The sequence below is a fragment of the Haliotis rufescens genome, unplaced genomic scaffold (assembly GCF_023055435.1).
Source record: "Haliotis rufescens isolate VD_foot unplaced genomic scaffold, xgHalRufe1.0.p SCAF_18, whole genome shotgun sequence".
In the NCBI taxonomy this organism is placed as follows: Eukaryota; Metazoa; Mollusca; class Gastropoda; order Lepetellida; family Haliotidae; genus Haliotis; species Haliotis rufescens.
Window position 1 is genome coordinate 14,078,656 of NW_025963868.1, and position 14,364 is coordinate 14,093,019.

General features: G+C 41.8%; 1 protein-coding gene across 1 annotated transcript; it reads right to left on the bottom strand.

Annotated features, from left to right (window-relative positions):
* Positions 1-1,149: 1,149 nt before the first annotated feature.
* LOC124112978 lies at positions 1,150-8,769 on the bottom strand. Its single transcript, XM_048397928.1, has 5 exons — positions 8,701-8,769; positions 7,162-7,237; positions 3,480-3,779; positions 2,430-2,729; positions 1,150-1,890 (listed from the first exon to the last, which is right to left on the bottom strand). Exons 1-5 carry the CDS (start codon positions 8,767-8,769, stop codon positions 1,550-1,552), a joined length of 1,086 nt encoding a protein of 361 aa, XP_048253885.1. The 3' UTR covers positions 1,150-1,549.
* Positions 8,770-14,364: the final 5,595 nt, after the last annotated feature.

Genomic DNA, 14,364 nt, shown 5'->3' on the forward strand with positions numbered 1-14,364 from the left:
TTTAAGATTCAAAATGAATAAAATTATTTACATTTAGTCAATCTCTCCCTGGGGGAGTTTGCTGAAGCCAAACATTGTTTCAACTATCTGTTTAAAACGCGAGTTAGTAAGCCGTCATCAATGGCACATTAATAGGGAAAATACTATGTTGTCTCAAACAGCGTAATATTGTCCGACAGCGTAAAAATGGAATGCTGTAATTACAGATATAGCACTCACATGAAAAGACTTGTGTGATGCTAAGCAATATTCCAGCAATATCCCGACGGTGGACACCAGAAATGGGCTTCACACATTGTACCCATGTGGAGAATCGAACACGGGTCTTCGGCGTGACGAGTAAGCACTTTAACTACAATGCTACCCCACCGCTCCTCGTTAATAATGGTAAAGATCAGGCTTTAATGAATACAGAATTTATCCCGAGTGCGTTATGATATTATATTTATAAATAAGAGTTGATAAAAGTTTCAACCCTTCGAGGCCGAGGAGTTAATAATTATATATAACAAAAGACGTTAAAAGATGGTACTTGTTGTGACCCTGTCTTGCGCTCCGCATTAAGGGGCTAAAACAAGGACTGGTCGGCTAGGAGTCAGTATACTGTGTCTTAGTGGGGTATTCATGTTAAACTGCGGCATGGCATCTCAGTGAGCTTGCACTATAAATCGGCATCAGTCTGGCTTAGTACAAGCAGCCACACACACACGTGCATGCACGTCGCTATATTATTGCAATAATCTTGGACGCGACGTTAAACCCAAATTCACCTCACCTAATAATTTTATACACATACACATGTATTCATACTAAAAGATTCTAATTATTTATCATACAAAATCAATGCGACAACCTGTTCAGTTTGTTAATAGCAAAAACTGATGTCTTGAGTTTAAACCATACAACCTGCTTTTTGTGGCACAGATACGAGTATTAATGATGTCATTTCGTAGTGGCGTCATGGTAACCGACTGGCCTCAAAGCAGTGAGATGCAATTTCATCGCTTGATCATGATCTCAAATAAGCCATTTCTGCTGAGGAGGCCAGCTTTGGATGATAAATTCTGAATATTTACAACTTCTGCAAGTATAACTGCGAACCACAAGATTGTTGTCTTTGTAAACAAATATATACAGTTTAACCATGCATCACAAAAAAAATTGTATTCAGGATAATTCAGTCTATAGGTGGCTATTCTACGCACCTCTTGTGTCTAACAGTATGGATAAGTCGTTTAGGCATCATCTTTGACAGCAAAGGGTTTGCTGCTTTTACGTCTTTCTAACCCTCAGCATCCCTGTCTACCTGAGGGTCGGCCTCGTGCTAGGCCTTCCCAGCATCTTCGTCTACCCGAGGGTCTGCCTCGCGCTTGGTTCTCCCAGCATCTTCGTCTACCCGAGGGTCTGCCTCGCGCTTGGTTCTCCCAGCATCTTCGTCTACCCGAGGGTCTGCCTCGCGCTAGGCCTTCCCAGCATCTTCATCTACCCGAGGGTCTGCCTCGCGCTTGGTCCTCCCAGCATCTTCGTCTACCTGAGGGTCGGCCTCGTGCTAGGCCTTCCCAGCATCTTCATCTACCCGAGGGTCTGCCTCGCGCTTGGTCCTCCCAGCATCTTCGTCTACCCGAGGGTCTGCCTCGCGCTTGGTCCTCCCAGCATCTTCGTACTCTTCTTTCGACACGTAGTGAACGTCAACATACTTCTTTGATGATTGAGACGTCTTGTTGATCCATAGTCTCCTCCACAAAAATACTAGGATGATCATCAGGATGATGATTGTAATGACACAAATCACCACAATGACGACAGTTGTTTGATCATCATCAGATGACGCTCTCTGCGTTGTGGTTCTGTTTGTGACGGCTGTTTGGGTGGTTGGAACTGTAGAAATACCTGCGGGACGGTCATAAGGCTGGTTAAGTACACAGTACAAAATACGGTAAAGTGAAACTGATGTATGACTTTACACAAAGAAACGTGTGTTGTTTTTCTTAATGGTTGGTTGGTTGGTTTCTTTTACGCCGCACTCAGCATTATTCCAGCTATATAACGGCGGTCTGTAAATAGTCTAGTCTGGACCAGACAATCCAGTGATTGACATCATGAACACCGATCCACGCAATTGAGATCGATGACATACATCAACCAAGTCAGCGAGCCTGACCACCCGATCCCGGTAGTCGCCTTTTACGACAAGCATGGGTTGCTGAAGACCTATTCTACCCCTTTGTCTTTTAATGAGATTAAAGGAGTGTTTGTGTTTATATTATACCCATTAAAGGCCTAACATGGCTTACTGAAACGTTCATGACGTTTGTACATACACTAGCTCTGTTTAAATTACAAAACTAAAAGATATGACATATTGATTATCTGTTAATTCTGTCGATATGTACATCTACATCGTCTGAATGTGTAGTATTGACTCTTACTCTGATCCAGCGCCTGTAGTCCCTCACAGAGCACGTGCCGACTGTTGCTGCCACAGGAAAATACAAGGACCACGTCGCCAAAGTGGGATGCTGTCATGTTAAATGTTATATTGACAGTGCTGTCCTTCACCATGGTAACGGTTTCATTGAGAAGAGAACTTGTGATATCGCCCGTCTTCAGTTGAACGAGGACAGACTCAGAGCAGTAATATCCCGTCACGTTGACTGTCAGTGATAGTTCTTCACCAACTCGGTGTGTTCTCATGTTGTTGTGGCTCAGTATACGACATGATGGACTCTCTGAAAAAATACATACTTTGACATGACTTAAATTCGAGACGGGTGGACACGTGTGGGGGATCTAGGATTACGCTGACTGGGGTCCAGATGTCAGCTCTTGTATATTTCCATTGTAGCTAGGTTAGATATGTTTTACTGTATACGGAATAATTGCTTTGCAATTTGAAATGGGACATTTCATTTCGTATATTGCTTATGAGGGTCTTCAAGCAAGGGGTTGGTGCAATACAGATATCTTTACAAATGTTTCTGGAAGTATTAAAGTTTACAGTTAGGCGTTATGTACAATGTGTACAACTACTTCACAACATCTCCAGTGAGTGAGTGAGTGAGTGAGTTGGGTTAACGCCGCTTTTAACAATATTCCAATTATATCACGGCGTATCAGCTTAATATGGGAGGAAAGCCCGAAGTGATGCAGGTCTCAGACGTTTACCACTTCGGTGAAACCCACGAGCACGGGTATGGAGCTGACAAACCAAGAAACATAACCGGGGCGAAACGGGATTCGAACCCTCAATCATAGGTTTCTGGCGTGCCTAAGGGATGCAACTCTGCACAGCGAAACGCCGCTCGTTTGACGACTGGGCCACCCGTGCCCCCAGCAACATCTCCAACACATTTGACCTGGTACAGTTTAACATTAACATTGGAAACTTGCCATCATTCAATGGAATTACGGTGAAGATGGAGACGTCATGAGAGTGATAATTGATCGGAAATATCCGTTAATGATAACAGACTGCTTACTTTCAACACTTATATGACACGTCTCTGGGTCTGGGTCATTTGCATCTACAACACATTTCCAGTCACCAGCGTGTGTCTGCAGTAGGTGTGGTATAGCGAGGACACTGCAGGACTCATTCAGGACAGATGCTGAAAAATCACCAAGTGGTATGCATTTTCTGTCTGACAAATGACAAGACGCAGCAGTAGTTCCACTGGGAGTTGAGTAGGAATGAGCACGTGTGCCGCTTGCTTGAATACACGTCAGATTGACAGGGGAGCCAAGTTCCGTGACCTCGGGACAAATGAAGTCTCCAGCACCTGCAGCAAGTCGTTATAGTAGGCATGGTAGTCATGGACACACACCGGAGGGGTGATTCTGTTCATTGCACACATAGTGAAACATTACGAAATAGCAGGGTACATATTCCATGTAGACATGGTTACACATTATGTAAATAGCAGTGTCCCTGTTCTGTATAAACATGATCAGACAGTGTGTAAATAGCAGTGTCCCTGTTCTGTGTAGACATGATCAGACAGTGTGTAAATAGCAGTGTCCCTGTTCTGTATAAACATGATCAGACAGTGTGTAAATAGCAGTGTCCCTGTTCTGTGTAGACATGGTCAGACAGTGTGTAATTAACAGTGTCCCTGTTCTGTATAAACATGATCAGACAGTGTGTAAATAACAGTGTCCCTGTTCTGTGTAGACATGGTCAGACAGTGTGTAATTAACAGTGTCCCTGTTCTGTATAAACATGATCAGACAGTGTGTAAATAGCAGTGCCCCTGTTCTGTGTAGACATTGTCAGACAGTGGGTAATTAACAGTGTCCCTGTTCTGTGTAGACATGATCAGACAGTGTGTAAATAGCAGTGTCCCTGTTCTGTATAAACATGATCAGACAGTTTGTAAATAACAGTGTCCCTGTTCTGTATAATCATGATCAGACAGTGTGTACATAACAGTGTCCCTGTACTGCATAAACATAATCAGACATTGTGTATATAGCAGTGTCCCTGTTCTGTGTAGACATGGTCAGAAAGTGTGTAGATAGCAGTGTCCCTGTTCTGTATAAACATGATCAGACAGTGCGTAAATAGCAGTGTCCCTGTTCTGTGTAGACATGGTCAGACAGTGTGTAAATAGCAGTGCCCCTGTTCTGTGTAGACATGATCAGATAGTGTGTAATTAACAGTGTCCCTGTTCTGTGTAGACATGGTCAGACAGTGTGTAAATAGCAGTGTCCCTGTTCTGTGTGGACATGATCAGACAGTGTGTAAATAACAGTGTCCCTGTTCTGTGTAGACATGATCAGACAGTGTGTAATTAACAGTGTCCCTGTTCTGTGTAGACATGACCAGACAGTGTGTAAATAGCATAGTACATAATCGATGTAGACATGGTTAAACATAATGTAAATAGCAGTGTCCCTGTTCTGTATAAACATGACCAGACATTGTGTAAATAGCAGTGTCCCTGTTCTGTATAAACATGGACAGACAGTGTGTAAATAGCAGTGTCCCTGTTCTGTATAAACATGACCAGACATTGTGTAAATAGCAGTGTCCCTGTTCTGTATAAACATCGACAGACAGTGTGTAAATAGCAGTGTCCCTGTTCTGTATCAACATGATCAGACAGTGTGTAAATAACAGTGTCCCTGTTCTGTATCAACATGACAAGACAGTGTGTAAATAAGAGTGTCCCTGTTCTGTATAAACATGATCAGACAGTGTGTAAATAACAATGTCCCTGTTCTGTGTAAACATGACCAGACATTGTGTAAATAACAGTGTCCCTGTTTTGTGTAGACATGGCCAGACAGTGTATAAATAACGGTGTCCCTGTTCTGTGTAGACATGGCCAGACAGTGTATAAATAACTGTGTCCCTGTTCTGTGTAGACATGACCAGACAGTGTGTAAATAACGGTGTCCCTGTTCTGTGTAGACATGACCAGACAGTGTGTAAATAACGGTGTCCCTGTTCTGTGTAGACATGGCCAGACAGTGTATAAATAACTGTGTCCCTGTTCTGTGTAGACATGACCAGACAGTGTGTAAATAACAGTGTCCCTGTTCTGTGTAGACATGACCAGACAGTGTGTAAATAACGGTGTCCCTGTTCTGTGTAGACATGATCAGACAGTGTGTAAATAACGGTGTCCCTGTTCTGTGTAGACATGACGAGACAGTGTGTAAATAACGGTGTCCCTGTTCTGTGTGGACCTGATCAGACAGTGTATAAATAACGGTGTCCCTGTTCTGTGTGGACATGACCAGACAGTGTGTAAATAACTGTGTCCCTGTTCTGTGTAGACATGACCAGACAGTGTGTAAATAACGGTGTCCCTGTTCTGTGTAGACATGACGAGACAGTGTGTAAATAACGGTGTCCCTGTTCTGTGTGGACCTGACCAGACAGTGTGTAAATAACGGTGTCCCTGTTCTGTGTGGACCTGACCAGACAGTGTATAAATAACGGTGTCCCTGTTCTGTGTGGACCTGACCAGACAGTGTATAAATAACGGTGTCCCTGTTCTGTGTGGACCTGACCAGACAGTGTATAAATAACGGTGTCCCTGTTGTTCTGTGTGGACCTGACCAGACAGTGTGTAAATAACGGTGTCCCTGTTCTGTGTGGACCTGACCAGACAGTGTATAAATAACGGTGTCCCTGTTCTGTGTAGACATGGCCAGACAGTGTGTAAATAACGGTGTCCCTGTTCTGTGTGGACCTGACCAGACAGTGTGTAAATAACGGTGTCCCTGTTCTGTGTAGACATGACGAGACAGTGTGTAAATAACGGTGTCCCTGTTCTGTGTGGACCTGACCAGACAGTGTGTAAATAACGGTGTCCCTGTTCTGTGTAGACATGACGAGACAGTGTGTAAATAACGGTGTCCCTGTTCTGTGTGGACATGACGAGACAGTGTGTAAATAACGGTGTTCCTGTTCTGTGTGGACCTGACCAGACAGTGTGTAAATAACGGTGTTCCTGTTCTGTGTGGACCTGACCAGACAGTGTGTAAATAACGGTGTCCCTGTTCTGTGTGGACATGACCAGACAGTGTGTAAATAACGGAGTCCCTGTTCTGTGTGGATCTGACCAGACAGTGTGTAAATAACGGTGTCCCTGTTCTGTGTGGACCTGACCAGACAGTGTGTAAATAACGGTGTCCCTGTTCTGTGTGGACATGACCAGACAGTGTGTAAATAACGGTGTCCCTGTTCTGTGTGGACCTGACCAGACAGTGTGTAAATAACAGTGTCCCTGTTCTGTGTGGACCTGACCAGACAGTGTATAAATAACTGTGTCCCTGTTCTGTGTAGACATGACGAGACAGTGTGTAAATAACGGTGTCCCTGTTCTGTGTGGACCTGACCAGACAGTGTGTAAATAACGGTGTCCCTGTTCTGTGTGGACCTGACCAGACAGTGTGTAAATAACGGTGTCCCTGTTCTGTGTGGACCTGACCAGACTTGTTTAAGTAGCTGTGTTTCTGTTCTTTGTAAACATGTTTATTCTTTTGTATTACTGACATACATGTACTTCAATGTCATGCTGTCGTTGATATTTGTTTAAATGGTTTTAAAGTATATAATTAAGTGAAAAATATCCTAACATGAAATATAAACTAATTTTTGCATATAAAATTGATAGAAGGCATTCCAATAAAGAACGTTACATTACGTACAACATGGCAATATCACCACCAGACACAGCAGCACGGTTCCATACACCAATAACCTTCTCGGTTTAGAACAGAACATCTGAAAAGAAAAGTTACTAAATGTCTTCAACAGTGAAGTTAAGGAAAACATTACATTTTTAATTGGGACATATTGGTATATTTATCGAGACACATTTAAAATGCACACACCCTCTGCACCCAACACGGATCGACATGCCAATTACCAGGCGGATAAACAGAATATATTCAGCATTTAGGCACAAGGTACAATTTAGGTACACCTACCTTATAACAAATGTACATACCGTATTCGACGTCATAGGCACCCAGGGCGGTCTCAAAATTAGAAATAGGGGGCTCTTCTTAGAATATTATTTTGGTGAAAAAAAACAGAGTTGAAAGTTCGTGGTTTATGCTGACAGCCTGAAATGTTTATATACGACAGATATATATTTCCAGAATTTAATTGGCCATAATTAAGGGTGCATATAACACACGAGTGCGTATTATACACGAACAAAAAAGTCTTGTGAACATTGATCAATCGGAAGGGGTGCTAATTGGGATTGTTCACTAGCCAATATATTAGCAAATATCGCCGTGGGCGCTTATTGGAGCGGGGCGCTTATTACGTCGAATACGGTATATTGTAATATTTCCATATTTCCTTTGATGATAATGATGCAGGGACATGTATACATTATGCGCTTGAACAGTGAAACAAACATGTGGTGGATTCCAGAGAATAAACAGGAAACAAACACACATAAATTTCTATACACATTTTGTTCTTGATATATCACTTCCTATATTCGCGAAGAGGAATGTCATTATTTTGGTTTCACTTTGATTTGCATTCATACCAAAAGCACTTTAACCACAATGCTACCCCACCGCTCCTCGTTAATAATGGTAGAGATCAGGCTTTAATAAATACAAAATTTATCCCGAGTGCGTTATGATATTATATTTATAAATAAGAGTTGATAAAAAAATCCAACCCTTCGAGGCCGAGGAGTTAATAATTATATATACCAAAAGACGTTAAAAGATGGTACTTGTTGTGACCCTGTCTTGCGCTCCGCATTAAGGGGCTAAAACAAGGACTGGTCGGCTCGGAGTCAGTATACTGTGTCTGAGTGGGGTATTCATGTTAAACTGCGGCATGGTATCTCAGTGAGCTAGTACTATAATCGGCATCAGTCCGGCCTAGTACAAGCAGCCACACACAAACACACACGTGCATGCACGTCGCTATGTAAGTGCAATAATCTTGGACGCGACGTTAAACCCAATTTCACCTCACCTCACCTACATTCATCCCAGTACTATCACAAACGGTTCAAGAGCATTAACAAAAATGTGCAACTGAAAAGAGCGCTACAACATATGGATATTCGTTTGAAATTAAAATACCATTTTTTCTGTTTATAAAACAAATAATAATTACAATTTATACATATAATAAATATGTTAGAACGCATGGGGACATGCGGTTTACATCTCTGCCCAAGAAACACAACGGGACAAGCTGTTACATACCTTCGCTGTTGGAGAACGACTTGACGAAACTGACATCACACAGTCACCTTCCTGGTCTATCACGCGCATCTATTCAACATCACTTGACCTCATTTTAATTATAAATAACTGTGAACTTTGATCTTTTTATGTCAGTTACATAATTAGTGGTAGCTTGCCATGTGTTACTGTCTTTCGTTGGTTACAACACGACTCGCTGAGGATGCACACCCCTAAGCATTACCAAGGAATACGGGTAGTGCGTAATCCTGCTCAAAGACCCTATGACCGCATATGCCAACACAAATTGAGACGATATGTCAAATTTCATCAAAAAACAAATATCGCTAGCTTTTTTCCGCCTACTCAATTACAATTGCAACCATGCTTCCAAAGACTGAAGCAACGAGCGCCTGAGCGTTTCTGTCTAATGCGATTGCACATTTCAGTTTGTGATGAATATACAAGAACAGAGAAGAACACATGCTTTTATATAGTATGTGAGTGAGTATGGTTTTACGCCGCTTTTAGCAATATTCCAGCAATATTACGGCGGGGGACACCAGAAATGGGCTTCACACATTGTACCCATGTCGGGAATCGAACCCGGGTCTTCGGCGTGGCGATCGAACGCTTTTACCACTAGGCTACCCGACCGCCATATCATTATATGGCAATGTGTTTTGTTGTTGATCTACCCTATATCATTATATGGCAATGTGCTTTGTTGTTGATCTACCCTATATCATTATATGGCAATGTGTTTTCTTGTTGATCTACCCTATATCATTATATGGCAATGTGCTTTGTTGTTGAACTACCCTATATCATTATATGGCAATGTGTTTTGTGGTTGATCTACTCTATATCATTATATGGCAATGTGTTTTGTTGTTGATCTACCCTATATCATTATATGGCAATGTGTTTTGTTGTTGATCTACCCTATATCCAAACACAGCAGGAAGAACTCACCTAATGATATCGCACATCGCTCATTTGAACACCAATTTAGAGGCATGCAATTTAACCCGTCTTTACATCTACACAGAGACTGCCATTTGTGAAACACGGTCATGTTCTTGAATGATCACTTATATCCTTTGAGTGACAAGTCACAGTTAAAGAAACTCCATGTGTGTAAACAAAAACCGATAAACCTCTGCCCAAAACAGAGTCCATAATACGATTCCGACTACATTATAAGCATGTGTTTATGAATTCAGGTGGTGGTATCCTGCGTCATATTTGAAATGTCCTCCACGTGTCTACCATCAGACTTTTGAAAGCTTTACTGAGGCCTTGAATGTTGTAACCCTGATCTAAAGAACTTTTGAGCAAGGGTTATATGACGCTCTTTGAAATATTCGTAGAACATTCTCAAGTACCTCAAAAGTTTTGAAATGCTGAAGCAGCTGCAATATTGCTCGACGTAAAGAGAAAGTTGACTTTTGGAAACGTTTCAGCAAACATCATTTATTCATCATCCGTATCATACTCTTAGCAGATACTAACTGGGATGCTTTGAATAATAGAGTAAACACCGAGAAAGTGGCTCATTTTGAAATATCCAATCTGTCTCCCGTGCAATAATGGCGTATGTATTATGTATTTAAGTGGAAAATTCAAGACGTGTGGACTCATACCATAGTGTTTTCACTGAACCATCCAATAAGCTCTCATACAAGTGCTTAATATAGCATAGACGATAGATTTTCCTGACTGGTCTCGAGGTACTTATCAAAGTGTTTCCGTTCAGCCATATAAGGACATCTGAAACACACTGAAGAAGACTATCTGGGTTTCTTATCACCAAGGGGAAAGCACCCTACCTCGACATTAGCATCCATCTGCGCACTTGCGATTCAATTTCATGCATCAACCAAGTCTGCGAGTCTGACCACGCGATACCGTTAGTCGCCTCTTATGACAAGCATGTGTTGCTAAAGACAAATTCTAACCTGAGTCTTCAAGGTGTCTTACGTCCAACTTGTGTGAATTATACTTATTGTTATATGGAAGTGTATTTTCTTGTTAAACCTTGACTGGAACTGTATTTCATTGTTTCTGTTGAGATTCGGTAGAAGCTCATTGCATTGTATTTGGACAATAATTAGATCTCAGGAAAGTAGTAGTATTTAATGTTAGCAGTTTTAAAGAACTTACTATATTTAGATGCTAGTGTGAGATGTAAACTTCCGGAATACCATGAACTGTGATAGAGAAACGTGTAGAATAGTTTATGTTGTGAGAGCACTGTAGCTGGTTAGACTGTATATAAGAGGACAAGAGCGCACCTCTCGTATTTCTCACACATTTCATTGCATCAAGACCAGCTTTCATGTGGAGATCATTCATCACCCCGGATTCACTGCCTTGGCTCATCTAGGAAGCTTTAAAACTGTCGCCGCTGGTTGAATATAGTATTATCACTAAATTTTGTTATCACCACTGTATTTGTATACTGACCTTTGCCATCATATTAAACACTGTCATTGAATTATGTACTTCCATTCTATTGTGTACTGCCATTGTAATTGTTGTGTTGTTATTTGCCTTGATTTGTAAATTTAGTGAATTGTGTAATGCATTTGTTGATTGTAAACCGCCTGTTGGCTGTTGGTGGGTTTCACACAAAGTTCATGATTTCTGGGTTAACATACTGTAGGAATCAATATAGGAATCGACACGTAACAATATTGTGAACTCGAAAAGTATTGAGCTGTGTCTTCATATTTCCCTTTTTTGTGTCCACGTGTTAAATCAAACTCGTGATATTGCAGAAAAAAATAAGGTCCACATCAAACTGTTGATAAGGTAGTGAACACCTACACTCTTCCAAAAAAGAAATGCACAGGTAGTATGTTGATCATTAACCATGACTACACAAAAATCCTGTATATAAATTTGATAGATGTTATTGGAAAATGTTGGTGGCCTCATCTTCGACAAACCGTGCGTCAAAACGCAGCCATTGTCGATTTGCAATGTCTCAAACGGCATTGTTTTCACACTTGTTCAAAAATGTCATGGAGGAAAACAGTTAAGCAAAATGCACGTGCAAGTAACTCGTGGTAGTGGCTAAAAAAAAAGCAAGCATAAGCCAATCATTTGTCATTCAATTGTCAACATGTTTCAAGTTCGAAAATGCCAACCTCAGCGCTGCCGATCGGAACATCGCCATAGGACGTATCGAAACAGCGGAATCGCAGTCTTCTGTTGCACGCCACTTCAACGTCCACCACAGCACGATTTTATGCCTTTGTGACCTATACACATAGATGAATTCCACTGCAGACCGTCCGAGAACCGGCCGACCCCTGCACAGGATCGCTTCACGCGACTGTTCTACCTACGTCATCGCAATGCCACAGCTACGGAGCCCTGGTTTGAGGAGGATATGGGACCAGACTGTCAGGAACCATCTTCGCGAGGCTGGAATCCGACCCAGAAGACCAATTATCGTCCCTGTTTTGCAAAATACCCATCGGCAGCGACGCTTCCGTTGGTGCCCTACTCTACAGCCTTGGAGGGGCGGTCGGGTAGCTTAGTTAAAGCGTTCGCTCGTCACGCCGAAGACCCGGGTTCGATTCCCGACATGGGTTCAATGTGTGAAGCCCATTTCTGGTGTCCCCCGCCGTGATATTGCTGGAATATTGCTAAAAGCGGCGTAAAACCATACTCACTCACTCACTCACTACAGCCTTGGAATTTGAGAAACTGGAGACGGGCGTGGTCTAGCGATTTAACACGATTTCTTTCTCACCGGCGAAATGGAAGACAACGTGTTCATCGTCGTCGAAATGAGCGTTTTGCCCCACATTGTGTACGTGAATTCGACAATTTCGGTGGCGGTAGTGTTATGGTATGGTGGGCCATATCCTACACCACGAGATCTGACGTGGTTGTGGTTCAGAGACATTTGACAGCAATTGCTACATGAATCATATCAACTTCTTCCAATCATTGACCGCCAGAGGGAGCTGTTTCAACAGGACAAGGCTCTACCGCACAGGGCTCGTGTTGCGGTAGACTACTTTCATAATGCCAGCATCAACGCTTTGCCCTGGCCGTCGAGATCTCCAGATCTCAACCCAATCGAACACCTCTGGAATGAACTCGATCGACGTGTACATCAACGCGTTACAAGGTGAATGGCAAAGAATTCCGAGGAAAGAATTCGTATCCAGTCAGTGCCGAGGAGATGCAGAGCCGTGATTGCTGCCCGGGGCGGTCACACGAGATGCCTTGTGTCCTTATATGACATGACAATGAAAGTTTTCAGTACCACGACAACATATGACTATCGAGCTCCAAACTTTCTTATTTGTATCTATGATAATAAATTAAACATATCGACTTGATTAGATACAATAAACTTACTAAAAATCTACCTGTGCGTTTTGTTTTTTACGAGTGTATATAGTGGCATCTTATGCAAACTATGACTATCTGTCTCCCATACATGAACGGAGTTTGAATTATGGAGATATGTTTAAGCGGTGTAAGTAGAATGTATTGATCACGTTCATAAATCATAGCGTTACGAATTTATCTGAATACTGACACCCATCACTAAATGGCTTTGGGGTAGATATCGGTGTGTTTCCACTGGGCTGTCATGCCAGTTCTGAGTATGTTATAGACATTCCATTGCTGACTTGCCTGGAGCTACATAAAACTGACTTTCCATCGCGCCATATAAGGAGATCTATAACAAACTGTGAAGGTAGACAATCTGGAATGTGGAGAACCAAGAGCAGTCTCAACCACATCATTTTTTTCAAAGAGTTTGGATACATTCTAAGACTGAAGTATATCTGGGTGGTGGGAGAACAGGCAGCTAGGTGGCGGAGCATCATCTTACCCAAGTTGATCAAGAGTCTTTCAAAGAGCTTGGATAGATTCTGAGACAAGTATATCTTTCTTGGTTGTGTGACATCAAGGAATGCTGGCTTGCTTCTTTTGATTAATCCAAGCTGCCCTCGTACATTCTGTCTTGAACCTAGGAATTTTGGGAAGATGTTACTACTATTTGTGTTATTTACGCGCATGTATTACTCACGTGGTCACGCGGCCGAAGAAGAAGTTGTGTATGATGTTGGAATCAAGCTATGCAACCAAAAGTGTATCGAATGTGGCTCATGTGTGAGTTTTGCATACTCCATTGACAGACTAGCGTGTCATCTTTTGCACATGGATGCAAGGAAGTGGACCGTGAAGGAGGGATGTATTATTCTCCCTAAACAAGGAAACCAAGTAATACTTTAATTTGATGTGAAGATAATAGTCCTTATTGAGGTATCAGTGTGTAAAATCAAGCAATTGAACAGGGATTAAATCATGCACAATTCCTGTTTTGAAACAAATATTTGAAATTAGGAGGTGAAACTTGATTTTGAGTTATCAAGGCAGATTCTTTACCTTCTTTTTTCTTTATTCAGACAGCTTAGAACTTAATTGTTTAATTATTATTATTTCCTTTTATTTATACATCTTACGCTATAAGTCACAAGGTGTATTTTTCGTTGTCTCGCCATCCCTAAGACCTTTGTCTTGAAACTATAAATGGATCTCTAGCACAAAAATTAGGACTCATATTGTGCATGGCATATACGCAAAGTTTAACTCCTTTATTGAAGAGTCTGTATATTAGGAACCACAAGGTAAAGCTGTGTTGTGAAT

Excerpts from the sequence above, each read along its gene's own strand:
- LOC124112978 (XM_048397928.1), bottom strand. The coding sequence starts at position 8,769 with ATGCGCGTGATAGACCAGGAAGGTGACTGTGTGATGTCAGTTTCGTCA. Across the intron at positions 7,238-8,700 it reads GTCGTTCTCCAACAGCGAAG|ATGTTCTGTTCTAAACCGAG; the intron begins GTATGTAACAGC and ends TTTTCTTTTCAG. Across the intron at positions 1,891-2,429 it reads ACTACAGGCGCTGGATCAGA|GTATTTCTACAGTTCCAACC; the intron begins GTAAGAGTCAAT and ends ACCGTCCCGCAG.